The 18,285-nt window shown below is 56.2% G+C and overlaps 1 protein-coding gene across 1 annotated transcript; it reads left to right on the top strand.

Moving 5' to 3' along the window:
• Window positions 1-466: 466 nt before the first annotated feature.
• Window positions 467-16,097, top strand: ROBO3 (roundabout guidance receptor 3). The gene is made up of 28 exons (XM_019658848.1): window positions 467-719; window positions 3,676-4,002; window positions 4,276-4,433; window positions 4,864-4,984; window positions 5,080-5,218; window positions 5,499-5,626; window positions 5,905-6,029; window positions 7,618-7,789; window positions 8,108-8,313; window positions 8,528-8,609; window positions 8,901-9,066; window positions 9,277-9,443; window positions 9,984-10,105; window positions 10,303-10,528; window positions 10,740-10,861; window positions 11,083-11,254; window positions 11,372-11,557; window positions 12,234-12,257; window positions 12,337-12,379; window positions 12,596-12,735; window positions 13,044-13,238; window positions 13,366-13,504; window positions 13,668-13,880; window positions 14,233-14,384; window positions 14,518-14,628; window positions 14,836-14,997; window positions 15,498-15,682; window positions 15,996-16,097. The coding sequence occupies exons 1-28, from the start codon at window positions 560-562 to the stop codon at window positions 16,005-16,007; spliced, it is 4,155 nt and encodes a 1,384-aa protein (XP_019514393.1). The 5' UTR covers window positions 467-559; the 3' UTR covers window positions 16,008-16,097.
• Window positions 16,098-18,285: the final 2,188 nt, after the last annotated feature.

Here is an 18,285-nt window from a genome sequence, read left to right as displayed (position 1 = left end):
TTGCACTTTGCCTCAGTTTCCCTAAGGGCCAGGAAAAGGGAGGAAGGATTCCTGTTCTCAAGTCAAGCTAGACAGAATCCGAAAGAACCTCCTCCCTCATCTTGAGAACTTTAAGAAAGGAGGGAAACTCTCCGGCGGTGTCCAGAACTCGACGCCGTGCGCCGGGGCGCGGGGCGCGGGGCGCGGGGCGCGAGGCGGGGTCTCCAACTTGCGCTAAGCGACTCTAGTCTCTGGCCCTGCTAGTGGCCGTCGGGGCGGGGGTGGGAGGGTGGAGGGAGGAGGATTAATCCCTTAATTACGCGGCGATCGGCGTGGCACCTGCTTTCCGCCGCCCAGCTCCCCGGGGACGTGCGGCACAGGGGGGTGGAGAGAAGGACGAGGGAAGGAGGAGGGCACGCGGAGGCACGCGCTGCACCCAGGCGCCGGCCGGCCGGACAGCGGCACCGTGGCTGGGGCAGCGCGCAGAGGCTGTGGAGGGGCTTGCGGCTCCCGGCCCGCGGGTCTCAGACCCAGGGGCTGGGCCCGGAGCCCCTCGCCCTGGTCTGGGTCGGGTCGCGCCATGCTGCGCTACCTGCTCAAAACGCTTCTACAGATGAACTTGTTCGCGGACTCCTTGGCCGGTGACATGTCCAACTCCAGCGACCTGCTCTTCGGCTTCAACTCCTCGGTGGCAGCGCTCAACCAGAGCCTGCTGCCCCCCGGCGAGCCTTCTTTCAACGGTAAGCCCCTGCCCCGTGGGGACGTCGGATCCCGGATGGGGTGAGGTGGAAGGGCGGCGTGGTGGGGTAGACCAAGCGCTCCTGCCCCAGGTCCGGATGGGGAGAGGCGCCTCCCAGCGCCTCCCTGGGCGGTGGGGACCGAGGGATAATTTGGGGCTTTCGGCAACTGAGTGAGGTACCGGCAGAGGTCGAGGGATTGGGAGGAGGTGGCTGCTGAGTCTCTTACTTAGCACCACCTCAGCCAAACCCCAGCCAACCCAGGCGAGGGGAATCGTGTCTGGGGGTGGGCAAGCGAGGAGAGGCCGTGACCGGCTGCGGGGAGGGCAGCGGCGGGGCGCGGTCGCCGGCGGGCCTGGGCCGAGCCGGGGCACTCAGTGACACACCCAGGTAGCAGGTTTTCCTCCGGGACCCTGAGTTTTCTAAGAACTCACTTAGGACGAGGACGCCAAAATGTTGGATATATTTGCTACACAGCGCGACAGAGGCGGCAGTCATTTCAGGGAAACTTGGGAGTTTGTCTCTCAGTGGTGGAGTCGCAGCCGGCCCACCCCGAAGTGCTGCGGCTGGCGGGCAGCGCCCGCGGCTAGGTCGTCATCGTTAATTAAGGAGATTAATAAATGGCCGAGACCGTGCGCTCCTCCCGCGCTGCGGGAGCCAGGGGAGGGGGGCCGGAGGGGGAACCCGAGCTTGCCCCCTACCGGCCGCGTTGAGGACTCCGGCATCCCCGGGCGCCTTGGCCTTGGTTCTCTATGGTTCTTCCCCAGCTCAGATCCGTTGGCCTCCGCCCCCTCGAATCTAGGCCGAGCTCAGGGCTGGACACTCAAAGGTGGCGAGAAAGGGGACCTGGGCTCTGTGTGTGTGTGTGTGTGTGTGTGTGTGTGTGTGTGTGTGTGTGTGTGTGTACTCCAGGGTCTCTGTGTGTGTGTGTGTGTGTGTGTGTGTGTGTGTGTGTGTGTACTCCAGGTGCTGGGGTGGAGCCCCAGAGCCCCATTAGCATAGCCGTTAGCTATTCATTAGCTGCTGTCGAACCCTCTCCTGAGACACGGAATGACAGGGAGGAAATTCCTAGGAAAGGGAGCCTGCATCTGTGTCTACAGGAATTAGGGGGAAAGTGCCGACCAGCAGGGTGTGGTCTGCACGGAGGGAGAAGGGAGGGAGCTGGGATTCTCCAATCTCCTGACCTCCTAGATTCCCAGGAGGTTAAGCACAGAACTCTTTTCACAGACGCATCTGCTCACTTAGCGTTCTTACAGTGTTTTCACCATACATTGTCTCATTTAAGCTTGAAAATTCAATGAGGTGTGCAGGGAAGGAGCTGGTGGTCACATTTGCGGCGGAGGAAACAAATTCAGAGAGGATAGACCGTAGCCCAGTGGTCACAAAAGCAGCACAAAGCTTGGCGATAAAGACCTATCTTCATTACACCTGATGTGAAAGGGGCAAAGGGAGAATGTTGGGGCCTGGTGGAATCGGATTCAGGTGAAGACTGTAGGAGGATAAAGTGGGGGAGAACCCTCAGGTAGTCTTAGAATAGCCATATTTATTGAATCTTCCCCCAAATGCTTTACATACATTATGGTCTTATGACAACGCTGTCACTACTCCCACATTACAGATAAATAAGCTGAGACTCAGAGAAGTTCAATAATTTGCCTAAATTCTTACAGTAGGAAGTGTCAAAGTCTGAGATTCCAGTCCTACCCCACCTCGCAGCTCTTAACCAGAGTGCTGCTCACCCGGGTTTGTCGAAACCGGGCTTGGGATGTGATGGAAGAGAAGAGACCGGTGAGAATCAGAAGTTTTCATATGGAAGGGAGAAAATCGAGAGAGAGAGTTACTCTCTTCCCTAAGTGGGAGGGAAGCCCATCTTCTTGTCCCTAACTCGTTAAATACACGGTCCCCAGGACAGTATCATTACGGACAACCCGTCCAGCTTTGTCTCCATCAGAACTTCTAAGAGTAGGGGCGAGAAGTGAAAGCCAACCGCATACCGAGGCTGGAAGCAGAGGTCCCCCCGGATTCGGGAACATGGTGGGAGGGGCTGGGCAGGGGGCGGGGAGGTGGAAACCGAAGCGGGTGGACCCTGATTAGTGAAGGACGCAGATTCCGCGAGGCGGCAGCGGCGCCTACTGGCCGCCAGGGGTCACAAAAGCCAATTTCGATGAAGCTGGGGTATCTGACCATAACCGGCTCCACGCTCCTGGATCCCAAACCACTGCAGAAGAGGAAGGTAGCAGAAGTCTGTAGGCCGAGTGAGGGGCAGAAGCAGAACAAGCAGTGATCGGAGAAAACCAGGAAAGGAGAGGAATTTCTTTCTCAATGGTTCTTAGCCTTTCTTGGCCACAACAACCTGGAGAACAATGTGCCCTCTCAGAAAAGAGCGTTTACCCACATTTCCACTACCGTTTGCGTTCGTTCAAATCCCTTGACTTCACAGGACCCCGAAACGTGATTGTCTGGGGGTGTCAGTAGAAGGGCTTTGTTCCGGTTCATGGGCTCCCACGCCCCGCTCATCACTTAACGCCTTTCCTGTCCTGAGGGACCCCACGCCGGGTCGCATTCTCCATGTCGCTGTCCGGGACCGCACTGAGGCGAGGAACCCATTGTTGGCCCTGGTGTCCCGCTTCTGGTTGTTCATGGAGCAAGGACATCTGTGAACCAGTGCGGGCGGGAGCTTAAACGGCTAGAGGCGCCGTGGGGGGTGACCCTTCACTTCCCACTTAAGATCTGGCTGGAGAGGAGGAGGGTGCCCTGATTCCTTGGTTTATCTGCCCGTCTGTAGGAACCTTCTTTGGAGCCCAAGAACGTGGGCGCCTTCCCAGGAGATACTGGACCCTGGGGGGCGGGGCGGAGGGAGGACAAGAGGGGAGGGACAAGGGTGGCAGGCGGGGTCCTTTTTCTCTCCGGATCCTCCATGTCTCCCCAGTTTCCCAGTTTGGATGCTCTTCGCCCCCAGGGTCAAGGGTCGGGCCGGAGGACGCGATGCCGCGCATCGTGGAGCAGCCGCCAGACCTGCTGGTGTCCCGAGGCGAATCGGCCACGCTGCCCTGCCGTGCGGAGGGCCGGCCCCGGCCCCACATCGAGTGGTACAAGAATGGGGCGCGCGTGGCCACCGCACGCGAGGACCCGCGCGCACACCGCCTGCTGCTGCCCAGCGGCGCCCTCTTCTTCCCGCGCATCGTGCACGGGCGCCGCGCACGTCCAGACGAAGGTGTCTACACTTGTGTGGCGCGCAACTACCTGGGGACCGCGGCCAGCAGGAACGCCTCACTGGAAGTGGCAGGTGAGAGAGGGCCTGGTCGTCAGCTAGTTGCTTCCAGAGACGGGGTGGAGGCGGTGGGTGCGGGAGGGGCGGGGCAATCTTTTCTAGAACCAGCTCCAATTTCAGCCCGCTCAGCATCTCCCTTTGGGACTGAGCCTTTGGTCTCTAATGCCCACGCCTGGGTGGGCCTGGTATTTTCGCACCTGGGGAGAGGGGGAGAGGTCCAGCCTGCGGTGATCCACTGTCTTCACCACGTATGTCACCTCACATCCCATATTCTCTCTCTCTCTCCAGTCCTTCGCGATGATTTCCGGCAGTCTCCTGGGAACCTGGTGGTGGCAGTAGGGGAGCCAGCAGTAATGGAATGCGTACCCCCAAGGGGCCACCCTGAGCCTTCAGTGTCCTGGAAGAAGGGCAGTGCCCGAGTCAAGGAGGAGGAGGGGAGGATCACGGTGAGGGCCCACCGTGGCTGAGGATCCAATATCCCAGCCAGGGCCCCCCCCCCATGTCATGAGGGGTGTGGCCATATGCTAGGGGTCTGGGATATGCCTCAAAGGAGGAAGGCCTGAATGTACGGGTCTCGGAAGGCAGGAGATAATGTCTTGGGGGGTATTAGTTGACTAGAGGCTGAGAGTCAGCTGTTGAGTGAGAGATAAATGAGGATGGGTAGGATGAACTTGGTATAAGATAGGGGGAGCATGCCCCCAGGGACCCGTAGGAGAAAAGACAGACCTGAGCCCCATCTTGGGCAGATCACTTAAAGATTCCTTGTCTAAGTGGATCAACTTAACTGGTCTTCTTCAAGGGCTTGTTGTGAGGATTAAATAAATAAATATGCTTTGATGGCTATAAAGGACCAAAGTTACTCTTATTACTCTGCAGATCCGTGGGGGGAAGCTGATGATGTCGCATACACACAAGAGCGATGCAGGGGCCTATGTGTGTGTGGCCTCTAACATGGCAGGAGAGCGGGAGAGTGCGGCAGCTGAGCTTGTGGTACTGGGTAGGCACACGGCCGAGTCTTGGCATTCTGGGATCGTGGAGCCTCGGGAGTCCGCAGCTGTGCAGACCTCCCGACTGTTCACTTCCACGCCACAGAGCGTCCCTCATTCCTGCGGAGACCAGTGAGTCAGGTGGTCCTGGCTGATGCCCCTGTGGATTTTCCATGTGAGGTGCAAGGGGATCCCCTACCTCATCTACACTGGCGCAAAGAAGATGGGGAACTGCCCACAGGCAGGTGAGAAGCCCCTTCCTCCTGCCTCAGAGGAGACCCAACCAGCTCAAGAACATACCCTGCCCCAGAAAACTGGAGGGGCAGACACCCTCTCACTTGAAGGCACAAAGAAGTCTGTTCCCCAGAGCCCATGGCCCTGCCCTAGCCCCACCTCCGTTCCTAGACCTCCTGTCTCTGTTGAGGCCTGCCTTGTCTCTGTGCCCTGCCCCGGTGTCTGTCCTGGGGGAGACAGAAGGGGTCTGTAGCTATGGCCAACCCAGCCTGGGGGTGGGGAGTGGAGCAGGTATGAGATCGGAAGTGACCACAGTCTTCGCATTGGGCGTGTGAGTGCTGAAGATGAGGGGACTTACACCTGTGTGGCGGAGAACAGCGTGGGCCGAGCAGAAGCGTCTAGCTCCCTCAGTGTTCACGGTGAGGCCCCACCTGGGAATGCCTGCAGCAGGGGTGAGGCGAGGGGAAATGGAGGGTGGGTTCAGGTGGAAAATGAGGGAGAAAGGACGAGTGGGAGATGTGGGCTCCCCTGAGGCTTGTAGGAGAGGGAGAAGGAAAAAGCTACATAGGTTTGAGCCAGAGATGGATGGATATCTGTTTCCACTTAAGCCAAGCTTAGGCATCTCTTTCCTGTTCCCTCAAGCTCCCTTCTTAGTACCTCTGACTCCCTGTTCCTTTATCTCCCTTCCCTTTCCCAGTCCCACCCCAGCTGGTGACTCAGCCCCAGGACCAGATGGCAGCTCCTGGAGAGAGTGTGACTTTCCAATGTGAGACCAAAGGAAACCCCCCACCTGCCATCTTTTGGCAGAAAGAGGGAAGTCAAGTAGGTGCCAGCTCCTAGAGCCTTCCCATCAGCTTCTCTTCTGGGTCTTAGCCTCCCACCTTCTACGTTCTGCAAACTTCTCTCCGGCGCTGCTTTACCTTTGGTCCTCCCAGAAACCTTTGTAGGTTATTTGGGAGGATTAAATAAGATAATGAAAGCCTGGAACATATTGCACACTTTAAAAATAAATGATAATATGTTTAGGTGGTAGGGAACAGTCCTGTATAGTAATTCTTTGGAGAATCTTCCTCTTTGGGGCAAGGCTGTCCTGAGGATGTAGCAAATCTAGTTAGATCCCTCGTTTCCCAGACCCCTTGGGCCTATGCTTTAACCTACTGTGGAAAGCAAGTAGCACGCACTCTGCCAAAGCTGCTCAGGGTAGAAAATGACTTGCTCTTCTATTTACAAGAGGTTTCCACCAGGGGGCGCTCAAGTCACCCCTCTTCAATCTTAACAAAAAAATCCCAGAATATACAACTGTGGAGTGAACATTATTAACAGAAGTTACAACATAAGTAACTCCCTCCAAGGGAAGGGTGAGAATTTTGCTAGTAGGAAACGGGACCAGTATAGTAAAATAAGTCTGGTGAACCCCATCCCACTTGGAAACCAGGTCACCCGCTACCTCTTTCCAAATCCACAGCCACAATTTTTCCAACATCTTCTCTAGCGTTGGAGACAGCTGCATTTTCATTAGATTCTGAAATGAATAAGAATGCTGGTGGGGGCCGGCCAAGTGGCTCAGTTGGTTAAGAATGTGAGCTCTGAGCAACGGGGTTGCCGGTTCGATTCCCACATGGGCCAGTGAACTGCACCCACGATGAGCTGCCGCTGAGCTGCCAACAGGTGCAGGATGGCTCAGCTGGTGAGAGCGTGTACTCTTAACAATAAGGTTGCCGGTTCGACTCTCACATGAGATGGTGGGCTGCGCCCCCACCTCCCCCCACCCCCACTCTGTAACTAAGGTTGAACCCAGCATCTTGAGCTGAGTGACTGCGAGCTGCCGATGGGCGGCCAGATGGCTACTGGACTTGGAGCTGAGCTAGCTGCGCCCCGCCCCACAACTAAGATTGAAGGACAACTTGACTGTTCCCCAATTGCCCAATAAAAAAAATCTTTAAAAAAAAAAAAGAATGCTTGTGGTAGCACAGGGTGGAAGTCCGTGTCAGTCAGGGGCTCAACATGGTGCCACTTACCCTGAGACCTAAACCTGCTTTGCTACCTTCCGTGTATGGAAAGAAGGGAAAAGTATTTTAACATTTATCACGCAATATATCAAAAGAGTTTCACATGATTATGTCATTTAACCTTCGTAACTGTCCTCTAAGAGTCAAATTTGGGGGAATTGGGGCTCAGTAAGTTTAAATAGCTTGCACAGAGCTGGGAAGTATACCCCCAAATCATTTAATAAAATCACTCATTTTTGTAAATAGGTTTAACTAATTTGCCCAAGATCACATAAGTGGCTAAGACCGAATATGAACTAGAACCTTAAGAATGCTCTGGATTCTGGCATTAATGGGAATGGGGACCTCTCTCTGCCAGCTGCCTGCTCATCCCCTACCTTGGTTCCTTGCTCTGTCCCCAGGTCCTGCTTTTCCCCAGTCAGTCCCTTCAGCCCACAGGGCGCTTCTTAGTCTCTCCCAAAGGCCAGCTCAACATCACTGAAGTGCAGAGCAGGGATGCTGGCTACTATGTGTGTCAGGCTGTCAGTGTGGCTGGCAGCATCGTGGCCAAGGCCCTGTTGGAGGTAAAAGAAGGTATGTGCTCATGGAGAGAAGACTGAACCTATAGTATGGAAGGAAGTAATGGCTTAAAGAGATTTATTTTTCTTGGATTCTGTATAATATGTCTGCAAGGGGAGGGACATGTTCCTGAAACATGTCACTGAAGTTTGGAAATCAGCCACAGAAGCCACTAGTAGCTGGTTGGTTCCAGGCAAAGACTACAGCTGCTCATGCAAACCCCTCCAATATCTTGGGGAAGGAGATATGTGAAGGAGCAGAGAACGAGGAAAAGGGGCTGGTTGCCTGAACCTAGGATTCTCCCCTGAGGTGCTCACATTCTTCCTCTCTCAGCCTCCATGGATGGGTTGCCTCCCATCATCCTCCAGGGACCAGCCAATCAGACGCTGGCACTTGGCTCCTCTGTGTGGCTGCCATGCAGAGTGACTGGGAACCCTCAACCTAGTGTCCAATGGAAGAAGGACGGGCAGTGGCTGCAGGGGGATGACTTCCAGCTCAACTTAATGGCCAATGGTACCTTGTACATTACCAACGTGCAGGTGAGTCTCACCCTGGGGCCCAGGTAACTGAGAATGGCCATGTGCCCAACTCCCAGTAAGTACCCCCTGGGACTTTAACACCATGCTACCCCCTCTGTTCTCTCAGACCACCTAGCTTGTACAGCATCCTCCCCAACCTTCTGAATATCCACTCCCATTCTCTCACCTTACCTTGCTCCACTCCCAGTTTACCAGTCCTCTATCCCCCTTACAGGAGACAGACATGGGCTTCTACAGCTGTGTGGCCAAGAGTTCCACAGGGGAGGCCACATGGAGTGGCTGGCTTAGAAGGCAGGGTGAGTTTTTCCTTTGTTCCCTTCTTTGCCAGCACCTTTCTCCAAACCTTCTTTAAAGGCGGTCAAAACTTCACCAAACCCCAGGATTGATTTTGTCTTCCCAATGCCCTGGCCATGGTGGTGGAAGGACAAAAGAAACGGTGCCCTTGGGAGGTGGATGTGAATGGGGGTTAGTGCACTGTGCCTCCCTCTCCACCATCACTACTGTCACAGCCCCACAGCTCCCCTGGGAAGGAGACAGGTTACATCCTTTTCCTATCCTTCTACTTAAAGATTATCTCCTCACTGCAGAAGACTGGGGAGAATTACCAGACACTCCTAAAGAACCCAGTACCCCTCCGGGGCCTCCCTCTCAGCCAGTGGTCACTGAGATAACCAAGAACAGCATTACCCTGACCTGGAAGCCCAATCCACAGGCTGGGGCCACAGCCACCTCTTATGTGATAGAGGCCTTCAGGTATGAAGAATGTTTTGATGCAAACCTGGAAAGTTAAAAGGAGGGGACCTTATGTCCTTAGGGTCTTTGCTATTGTGGGGGAGAGGTTTGCCAATTCCCTCTCCCAGGAGAAGGAGGCAGTAGGGGGCCGTAGTGAATGGATAAGATGGAATAGACAGTTTGGGGGGGGTCCCTGGTTTAGACAACTCTGTCACCTCATTCCTGTTGCAGCCAAGCAGCTGGCAACACATGGCGGACAGTAGCAGATGGCGTGCAGCTGGAGACACATACTGTCAGCGGTCTGCAGCCCAACACCATCTACTTGTTCCTGGTACGAGCTGTAGGAGCCTGGGGCCTCAGTGAGCCCAGCCCTGTCTCTGAGCCTGTACGCACCCAGGGTGAGTAAGGTCAAGGTCCCTGGCTTATGGGTATGACATGTAACACTGCAGAGCACCCCTCCCCCCAAACTATGGCACCATGGCAGCTCTTTCCTGCTGTGCCAGGTCTACTCTGGTGGCCAGCCTGGAACAGGAGGTCAAGCTTCCTTCTCGTTGAGGGAACAAGAGAAGAGGAGAGAGAGAGAGAGGGAGGGAGACTGATTCAGTCACCTTGGTAGCTCCTCACTTCTAAGTCCCTAACCCACAGCGTATGTAGATTATCAGGACTAGAAGGGACCTTGGGGGGTCATCTTCATGTGAGAGATGAGGCAAGAGGCCTTTAAAGTGTGCATATATAGTTATGCAGAAAGAACACTCATATTAGCTGGACACCCTGGCCCACCTCTGGAAGTTATCCCCCTGACCAGCCCCTCCTGACCCTGGGGTGTACTCTGGAGCACAAAGTAGTACAGTCTGTGTGGCAGGGCAGAGGCAGGACACAGCACGCTGTCAGTTCTGACTCTCTGCTGGCCCCTGCTGAGTGGGCTGTTTGGTCAGTAGACAGCAACCCATCCAGGCCGGTGGAGGACCCGTGGAAAGGCCAGCGGGGACTGGCTGAAGTGGCTGTGCGTATGCAGGAACCTGTAGTCCTCGGGCCCCGGACCCTGCAGTTGTCGTGGACTGTGAGTGCGACAAAGGGATGAGGTGAAGGGCAGAGATGATGATGGGGGACTTAGGGGCCTCCAAGAATGGGTACGGGAGAGTGGGGGGTGGGAGGTGAGTGGTTGGGGACGATGGGTGAGTGGAGGAGGCGCGGGGCCTGGAGGACTTGCGTGGCCCTAGCCTCTCCCTCTGGTATGCTTCCTCCTGCCTTCTACAGGTAGATGGTCCAGTCCAGCTGGTGCACGGTTTCCGGGTGTCTTGGAGGGTAGCGGGTCCTGATGGAGGCAGCTGGACAGTGCTTGAACTACAGTCCCCAAGCCAGCAAAGTACTGTGCTAAGAGGACTCCCCCCAGGGACCCAAATTCAGATCAAGGTGCAAGCCCAAGGCCAGGAGGGGCTGGGGGCTGAGAGCCCTTTGGTGACCAGGAGCATTCCTGAGGAGGGTAAGGGGCAGGGCACTGAGCTGCTGGATGGACAAGGGGGGAGTGGGAGTGGGGAGGATAAGTTTGCAGGGGGAGAGCACGGTGAGCAGGTCGGAAGAGGGGTGCCTCTTAGGAGCCTAAGATGCTAGAGTTTGGAGGGGGCAGGTTGGGTCAGGGGGAGCAGCTTGCAATAACTGTCTGTGTCCTTCTCACCATGCTCCACTCTGGCCAGCCCCCAGTGGTCCCCCCCAGGGAGTGGCAGTGGCCTTAGGGGGTGAAGGCAACAGCAGTATCACTGTGTCCTGGGAACCTCCACTCCCCTCCCAGCAAAATGGGGTCATCAAGGAATACCAGGTACAGGGTGTGAGAAGGCCCAGGGTGGGAGGGAGAGGATTAGGGAGGGGACTGGCCTTGTGGCTGGGGTTGAGGTTGGGGGGAGAGGACAGAGATTCCAGAGTGATCTCTCCAGGCTGAATTATGCCTGGCTAATCCCCCTCTGCTATTCAGAGCGTCAGGTTCCCATGTGAGACCAGAATCCTATTTCTGACTCTAAACGTGGGTCTCGGCCTCCTCAGATCTGGTGCCTGGGCAATGAGAGCCGCTTCCACCTCAATCGGTCTGCGGCAGGTTGGGCGCGCTCCGTGGTGCTCCGGGGACTGCTGCCGGGTGTCCCCTACCGGACCCAGATCGCGGCGGCCACCAGCGCTGGCATGGGCGTTGCCAGTGCCCCGGTGTTGGTGCAGCTGCGTGAGTCCCGAGGTGGGGGTGGGAGTGGGAAGGCGGGGCTGGGAAGTTAAGGCGGTCCCGGAATGGCTCCTGGGTTTCCCCAGGCCCCTACTCCGCTCACCTCTCTGACCCCCACAGCACCCTCTTCAGACCTGGAGCCAGCGCTTGAGGTGGGCCCGGGGCTGGCGGAGCGGCTGGCCAGGGTGCTGCGGGAGCCGGCCTTCCTGGCGGGCGGCGGCGCGGCATGCGGGGCGCTGCTCCTCGGGCTCGGCGGCGCCTTCTGTCGGCGCCGCAGACAGCGCAAGGAACTGAGCCACTACGCGGGTGAGAGCCCACCGAGGGGAGCGGACCAGGGGCGCCCCTCGGGCGCGGGAAGACAGAACGGAGGGCTTGGGAACGATGGGGATGGCTCCACGGCTTCGGAGTGGGGTCGGGATCGGGGGTGTGGTGGAACCGGAGCTCGGTTCCTTGGGGAGAAGCCGGATAGGCACCGCAGATCTTGGAGCTGGCCCCGACTAGGGGCAAAGGGGGCGGGCCCTCAGGGGGCGGGACTTGAGTCTGGGGGAGGAGGAGTAAGACTTGCCCGCAGATGCCTCTGGAAGAGAGTAGGCTCTGCCATCAGTGTTAGCAAAAGGGTGCTGTTCTGGAGGGTAAAAACACACTCTTGGGGGCGGGGCCTGGTGGGAGGGGTGTGGCCAGGAGCCCAGGCAGTAAATTGTGAGGCAGGGTCTGCTACCGCCTGGTCAGGGGCGCGTCTGCAGAAATTTGAAGGCACCTAGACCAGTGGTTCCCAATCTTATCCACACACGGGAATCACTTGGGGAGGGTTAGAAAAATCCTGATGGCTGAGTCCCACCCCTAGAAATTCTGATGAAATCGGTCCAGGGTGCAGGCTGAGTGGTGGAAATGGGATGGGGCCAAGGAATGGAAAAAGAGTATGGATATTTCTGACCCTTCTCCCATTTCCCCTCTTCTTTCTCCCACGGGTTCTTTTCGGAAGCTTCCTTCGCCTACACACCTGCAGGTAAGCCATCTCTGCCCTGTGGGGTTCAGACCCCCAGTACTGGCTCTTCTCTCATTGGGTCTCTCCTCATCTTCCCCAGTGTCCTTCCCGCACTCAGAGGGCCTCTCTGGAGACAGCTCCAGGTAATTCTCTCAGCTCATCTCCCAAGGATCATCCTCTCCACTGAGAGACCATGCCCCTTCCTCTCCAGGCCTCCCTGCCTGCCCATGCTGACTGGCTCCCACCTCCCCCCCCAAACACCACTCGAACTGTCCTACAGCCTCTGATTGCCTCTGACTCCTTTACCTTCCCCGGCCCCTTCAGGCTCTCTACCCTAAGGTTCACATGCTCTCTCTCAGGCCACCGGTAGGCCTTGGCCCTGCTCCCTACCCATGGCTGGCAGACTCATGGCCCCACCCATCTCGAAGCCCCTCTGCCCAGGAACCCAGGGGAAGCTGCTGCCCCAGCAATCCCGACCCAGATGACAGATATTACAATGGTGAGGAGTTCTAATTCCCCCAGGGGCGTACTTGGCCCCTGCGCCCTTCTCTCTCAACCTATTGGGGCACACTGAAAGGAGCTGAGGAGCCCCAGTCTTCCTGAGGTTGGTCAGTCCTTGGGAAGATGTGAGTTGGGGGAGCCTCCCTCATGCATCACCTGTTCTCCAGTTTGGGAAGTAAGGTTTGGGATGGGAAGGAGTGAGCTGTCTGGTGGGATCTCCTTTTGCCCTCCATTCTCCTGTTGTCCTCTGTTTTTCTGTGTCTGCCCCTGCCTCCTCCCTTGGGCCTCCCTCTTTATCCTCCTCAGAAGCAGGAATCTCCCTTTACCTGGCTCAGACGGCCCGGGGCACTGCCACCTCTGCTGAGGGTCCCGTCTACAGCACCATTGACCCAGCTGGGGAGGAGCTGCAGACCTTCCATGGGGGCTTCCCCCCAAACACCTCAGGGGACCCGGGCACCTGGAGCCACTATGCCCCTCCGGAATGGAGCCAGGGAGACAGTGGTACAACTCCAGTTCCTCACACCCCACTCTTTTCCTCTGGGACCGAGCCCGTCGCTTCCTCCTGACATGTCTCATTTCTGCCTCTTTCCTGCCTGTAACTTGGTGTGCCATATCCTACTCACCTCAGGAGCCAGGGGAGGCAAAGTGAAGCTGCTGGGGAAACCTGTGCAGATGCCCTCCCTCAACTGGCCAGAAGCCCTGCCGCCACCTCCCCCTTCCTGTGAACTGAGCTGCCTTGAGGGGCCTGAGGAGGAGCTGGAGGGCGAGTAAGTATGCACCCTGCTGCAGATGCTCTACACTGGGACCACCCCAGGCCTCCTGTGGGGGAGGGCGGAGAGCTGGGTGAGGAAGGGAAGGGGAAACAGGAAGGCCAAGGGGAAGGTATGGAGGCTACTCAGTCATCCGTACCCTCCTGCCCTTTTCCCCCAGCTCAGAGCGAGGAGACTGGTGCCCACCAGTGCCTGAGAGGAGTCACCTGGCAGAGTCCAGATCCAGTGGAGGGTGCTTGGTTTCTGCATCCCGAGGGGACACCCCCTCTCCCACACCTTCCTATGGACAGCAGTCCACAGCCACTCTCACCCCCTCACCTCCTGACCCTCCTCAGCCCCCCACTGACATTCCCCATCTCCACCAGATGCCCAGGTAAGGAGGCGTAAAGTACCTTGCATATTATAGGTCCTCGGTACATATCTATTCAGTGGCTGGCTGGCTGGATGGATGGCATACAGAGGTCTCGTGGATGTATCAGGGTGAAGATGTGCTTTGGGGAGAAACGTGGAGGCTGACAAAGCCTCACACTCCCTTGAGACTGTTTCTCCATTGGAGTGTGTTTCATAGACATGGCTTACCTCATGCTTCTCTAGCTTGGGAGCCTCGTGGGGATGGGCTGTGTCTTGTCCATCTGAGTATTAGGTTGTTTAGCATAGTGCCTGGCACATAGCAGGCACTTAGAGTTTGTTGAGTGAACAAATGCTGAGGCTTCATGTCATTGCAGGAGGGTAACCCCTGGGCCAAGCTCCCCTCTCAGTGTGTCCCAGCCCACGCTGAGTAGCCATGAAGGGAGGCCTGCTGGCCTGGGTGTTGGCCCCACGACCTCTCATCACCTCGGCGCCAGCCCTGTCCCTAGCACAGCCAGCAGTGCCCCAGGTGAGTCTACAGAATCCTCAACTCTCCCCCACCTCCCCATACCCTACCCCCAAGCTTGTTTCCTCTTCCCCCTCAAGCCTCTTTTCAGACCTTCTCTCTTACTTGCTCCTCTCCCCACCTCCTAATGCTACAGGGAGAACCCAGCAGATGCCTGGGGAGATGACTCCTCCACTTCAAGGACCCCGTGCTCGAATCCGGAAGAAACCCAAGGCTGTTCCCTATAGGCGGGAGCACAGTCCTGGGGGTGAGGAGGACATTGGGTCTGGAGGATGGTGACAGTCAGTAGGGGGGACAGGCAGGAAACCAAGGGTGAGCTCTGGGCTGGAGGGGAGAGCAGGCAAACCCAAATCTTGGGCTGTTCATTTGCAGCCTCCCAGTGGCGGGCATGGGAGTGAGAGAGGGCCTGCTATCAGGGACACAGGAGACTCTGCTGAAACAGGTCTCTCCCTAGATTTGCCCCCACCACCCTTGCCACCACCAGAGGAAGAGACAAGCTGGGCCTTAGGGCTGAGAGCAGCAGGCAGCATGTCCTCCTTGGAACGGGAGCACAATGGGGAGAGAAGAATGGTGCAGGCGGGGCCCCGGGGGTCCCAGCGGGGCCCTTGCCCAGATGGTAAGGAGGGCCAGGGCAGGCTGGAGGGCCACAGCTATGTAAGAAGGTGGGCTTTAGGACTGGAGGCTAATAGTATGGTACAGATGGTGCCATTGATGGACTCATTTCAACCCGGCTCACCCCTCACGTTCAGCTGGGTTCATGTATTTGATCAACATCAAAGACACTTTAGCTCTCTCTGAGTAGAATCCCCTGAGGTTCCCAAGTTTTTTCCTTTCCCAGGACTGAAAACTCGATGACAAATAGGGGCTAAGTGTTCTGCCCCTCCTTTCCCAAGGCTCTCTCTGCGTGGGAGTTCCCAGTGGGTTTCTGAGCATGTGCTATGTCAAGGCCATGTGCTGGGCACTCAGCTTCTCCTCAACCCCCAGGATGGCCTAAACCCTGTTCCTGACTTTAACTCTTCTTCCAGAGCTGGAATTGTCACTGGGGTGGCACGATGGGCTAGCAGTGGTGTTCTGCCCTCTGCTTGGGCCCAGCTACCCTTCTTTCTCGTGCTGCAGAAGAGGCCTGGCTTCCTTACAGCCGACCAAGCTTCCTGTCTCGGGGCCAGGGCACCAGCACCTGTTCCACTGCTGGCAGCAACTCTTCCAGAGGCTCCAGCAGCTCTCGGGGCTCCAGGGGTCCTGGACGGAGTCGGAGCCGGAGCCGGAGCCAGAGCCAAAGGCCAGGACAGAAACGCCGAGAAGTGAGGCCTAGGGATAGCAAAATTGAGAGCAGAGGGCTAGGGAGGCTGAGCCAAGGGGTGACTGGAAACAGGAAGGTAGAGAACTGCTTTTAGGGGAAGTGTGAAAATGACGGGGCCCTGTGAGTGAGGAGTCAGGAAGAATCCTGGAGAAAAGTGACAAAGGATGAAGACATGTCACAGAGGAGGCTGGGCTCCCGTAGGAGAACTGGAGCAGGAGGGAGGCTGATTAGAAGAGAGGCGCATCCTCTCCTGTGGCCTGTTTGCCCTGGGCCAGGCCTTGCAAACCAGCATCTCTTCCTTTCTCTCTCTCTAGGAACCAAGATGACCCTTGATGAGACTATCCAGAGTTCCGTGGGGAAGGGCTTGTCCCTGGGCCAGGAGCCTGGATGGGAGCCCTTCCCTTGGTAAATGAGGGGGCGCCGCGGAGGAGGCGGGAGGAGGTCTCTTTCCTCCTGGCAATGATCATAGGGCTCCCTGAGGAATTGGTTTAGAAGCCAGAGAGCCAGCTCTTCCCTTTCCATGTCTTTCTACCTAAGGCCCATTTGTAAAAAAGACAATAAAGAGTCTGATCAGAGCCCTGGGCCATTTGTCTGGTTTTGTGTAGGTTGCTGGGAAGAAGGGGCTGCAAGGGGGTGTATATCAGCGCAGATCCTTTTTTTTTATACCATTGCCCATCTTTTTTTTTTAAAGATTTTTATTGGGGAATTGGGGGAAGGGGAACAGACAAGTTGCTGTCCTCTTGTTCTTCAGTCTAGTTGTGGTGGATGTTGCTTCACTGGCCAAGTTGGCACCATCATTGCGCTCTTCCCAGGCGAGGCAGATCAGTCGCCGGCTTCTGGAACGCTGCTCATGGTGGCGGCTGCTGGCCGCTGCTGGCTGCTGACTACAGGCGGTAGGCCATAGCAACCCACTGCAGCAGGGGCAGCAGCCTATGCCGTCGCCGGTGACTCAGAGCAGCCCAGCTCCAGGTTGAGCTGTTGTTCAGCATCTTAGCTGTAGAGGGCAGTGTCACTGGCCCTCATATGTGGGATCTGAACCGGGTCCCTCTGGCGTCCCAGGCCAACTCTTAACCAACGCACCACTAGGCTGGCCCAGTGCAGATCCTTTTTAACTTCTCTTTCAAAAGCTTTAGGTGAGGACAGGGACTAAAAGATCCAGCCTGTTCTGCCTCCCAAAGGAGCTGAAGCCGCTGTCTCCATGTCCCCTGGCCCCCCAGTTATAGCCAGAGGGACTTACAAAATAACCAACCATGAGAAACTTGTCCTGCCCTTGGGGAACCAAGCCAGGCCCTCCCTTAATGACTCCTCTGGGGTATATCTTCTCTCCTGCAAAGAAATAAGCCCTTGCAATAATAATTTTTAAAACTCAAAGAAAGGGGGAGCTGATGGGGAAAACCTCAGTCAGTGAGGAAAAACAGGCTTTTTCCCAGACCCCCTAACATGCGGTATGTGCAAACAGGCACTTCCTGGTCACATTAGGTCCAAATGTAATCGATTTAGTTGGCAGAGAATTTAAAAAAATTTTGGCCATGAATGCCATAGTCCCTATTTCTCCCTCGCCCATGGCCCATGACGCTCACTGGTTAGCTGAGGTCTGTTCCTTCTTGCTTGTTCCACCCCCAGCTCAGTAACCTCCCTGGGCTCTCAGGATATGGCTGCTGCATGCCAAGCCCAGGCTCTGACCTCTCCTGCCACTAAGTGTGTACTTTGACCTAAGTGTGTACAAATCCTTTTTTCTCCTTTGGTCTAGCAAACAGGGTTGGAATGTTTTCAAAAGGAATTTTACCAGGAAGTTGAAAGAAAAACAAAATCCAGAAAAGGAAAAGCAATTAGAGAGGAAGGATGTGTATCCACAGTGCTGGTTCCTCCTCCTGGGTCACGCCCCTCCAGCCCAGACTGACCAGATTAGGGTAGTCCAGGCAGCACAGGGCCCCCAGGCCCCGCCTTGCTCAGCCTCCCAAAGCAGAATGGCCTCCAGTAGAGCTGCTGGCATTTGGGGGATTATCAATCACCCTTTTTCGGGGCCCTTCCCAATAGTAATTTTTGGACGTTATTCGGCCCTCCCTGAACATGTCTTCCTATGGTCCTGGTCATGTTCAGTACATCCCCTCAACTTGTGGATTCTGCCCCTGACCTTTCCTGCCAAGTGAGAAAGATTCCGTTAATTGTTCTCAGTAGCTTTCTGTGACTTATATGTCCCACTCCACCATTTGTTTCTCTGTTCTGCCGTTTTGGCTGAAGGGTGTTCACTAGCCAACTATGGCAGGTAGGACTACCTTTTGTGAAATTAGTCACTTTGTCTATCTTAAGAAATCATTTGGGACTGGTCTTTGGGGAGGGGGCTAGGACCACTGAAAGGAGGAGTTGTCTTCTCAGGAAAAGTTGCTAAGACCAGTAGACCCCGAAAATCCCCTAGTCCTCCCTTTCCTAGATTCGGCTTAAAATTTGATGGAGGCACATAATTCTCCCCTCAGTTACAGAACAGAGATGAGTGACACTCCCGAGTGTCAATGAATGCTTGCTCCCTTTGTAGCTCAGGTAATTCTTCCCACGTCTCCAGGTGCCCTCCCCAAAACGGTGCTCTGGGGAAAGATCTCACAGAAC

The sequence above is a fragment of the Hipposideros armiger genome, unplaced genomic scaffold (assembly GCF_001890085.2).
Source record: "Hipposideros armiger isolate ML-2016 unplaced genomic scaffold, ASM189008v1 scaffold_291, whole genome shotgun sequence".
Taxonomy (NCBI): domain Eukaryota; kingdom Metazoa; phylum Chordata; class Mammalia; order Chiroptera; family Hipposideridae; genus Hipposideros; species Hipposideros armiger.
This window is presented reverse-complemented; position numbering and strand designations above follow the sequence as displayed.

What these genes read in the sequence shown, in the direction of transcription:
- ROBO3 (XM_019658848.1), top strand. Translation starts at nt 560, where the DNA reads ATGCTGCGCTACCTGCTCAAAACGCTTCTACAGATGAACTTGTTCGCG. An exon ending in GGCAGAAAGAGGGAAGTCAA is followed by an intron (nt 6,030 to 7,617) that starts GTAGGTGCCAGC and finishes CTCTGTCCCCAG; the next exon opens with GTCCTGCTTTTCCCCAGTCA. An exon ending in GGAACTGAGCCACTACGCGG is followed by an intron (nt 11,558 to 12,233) that starts GTGAGAGCCCAC and finishes TCTTTTCGGAAG; the next exon opens with CTTCCTTCGCCTACACACCT.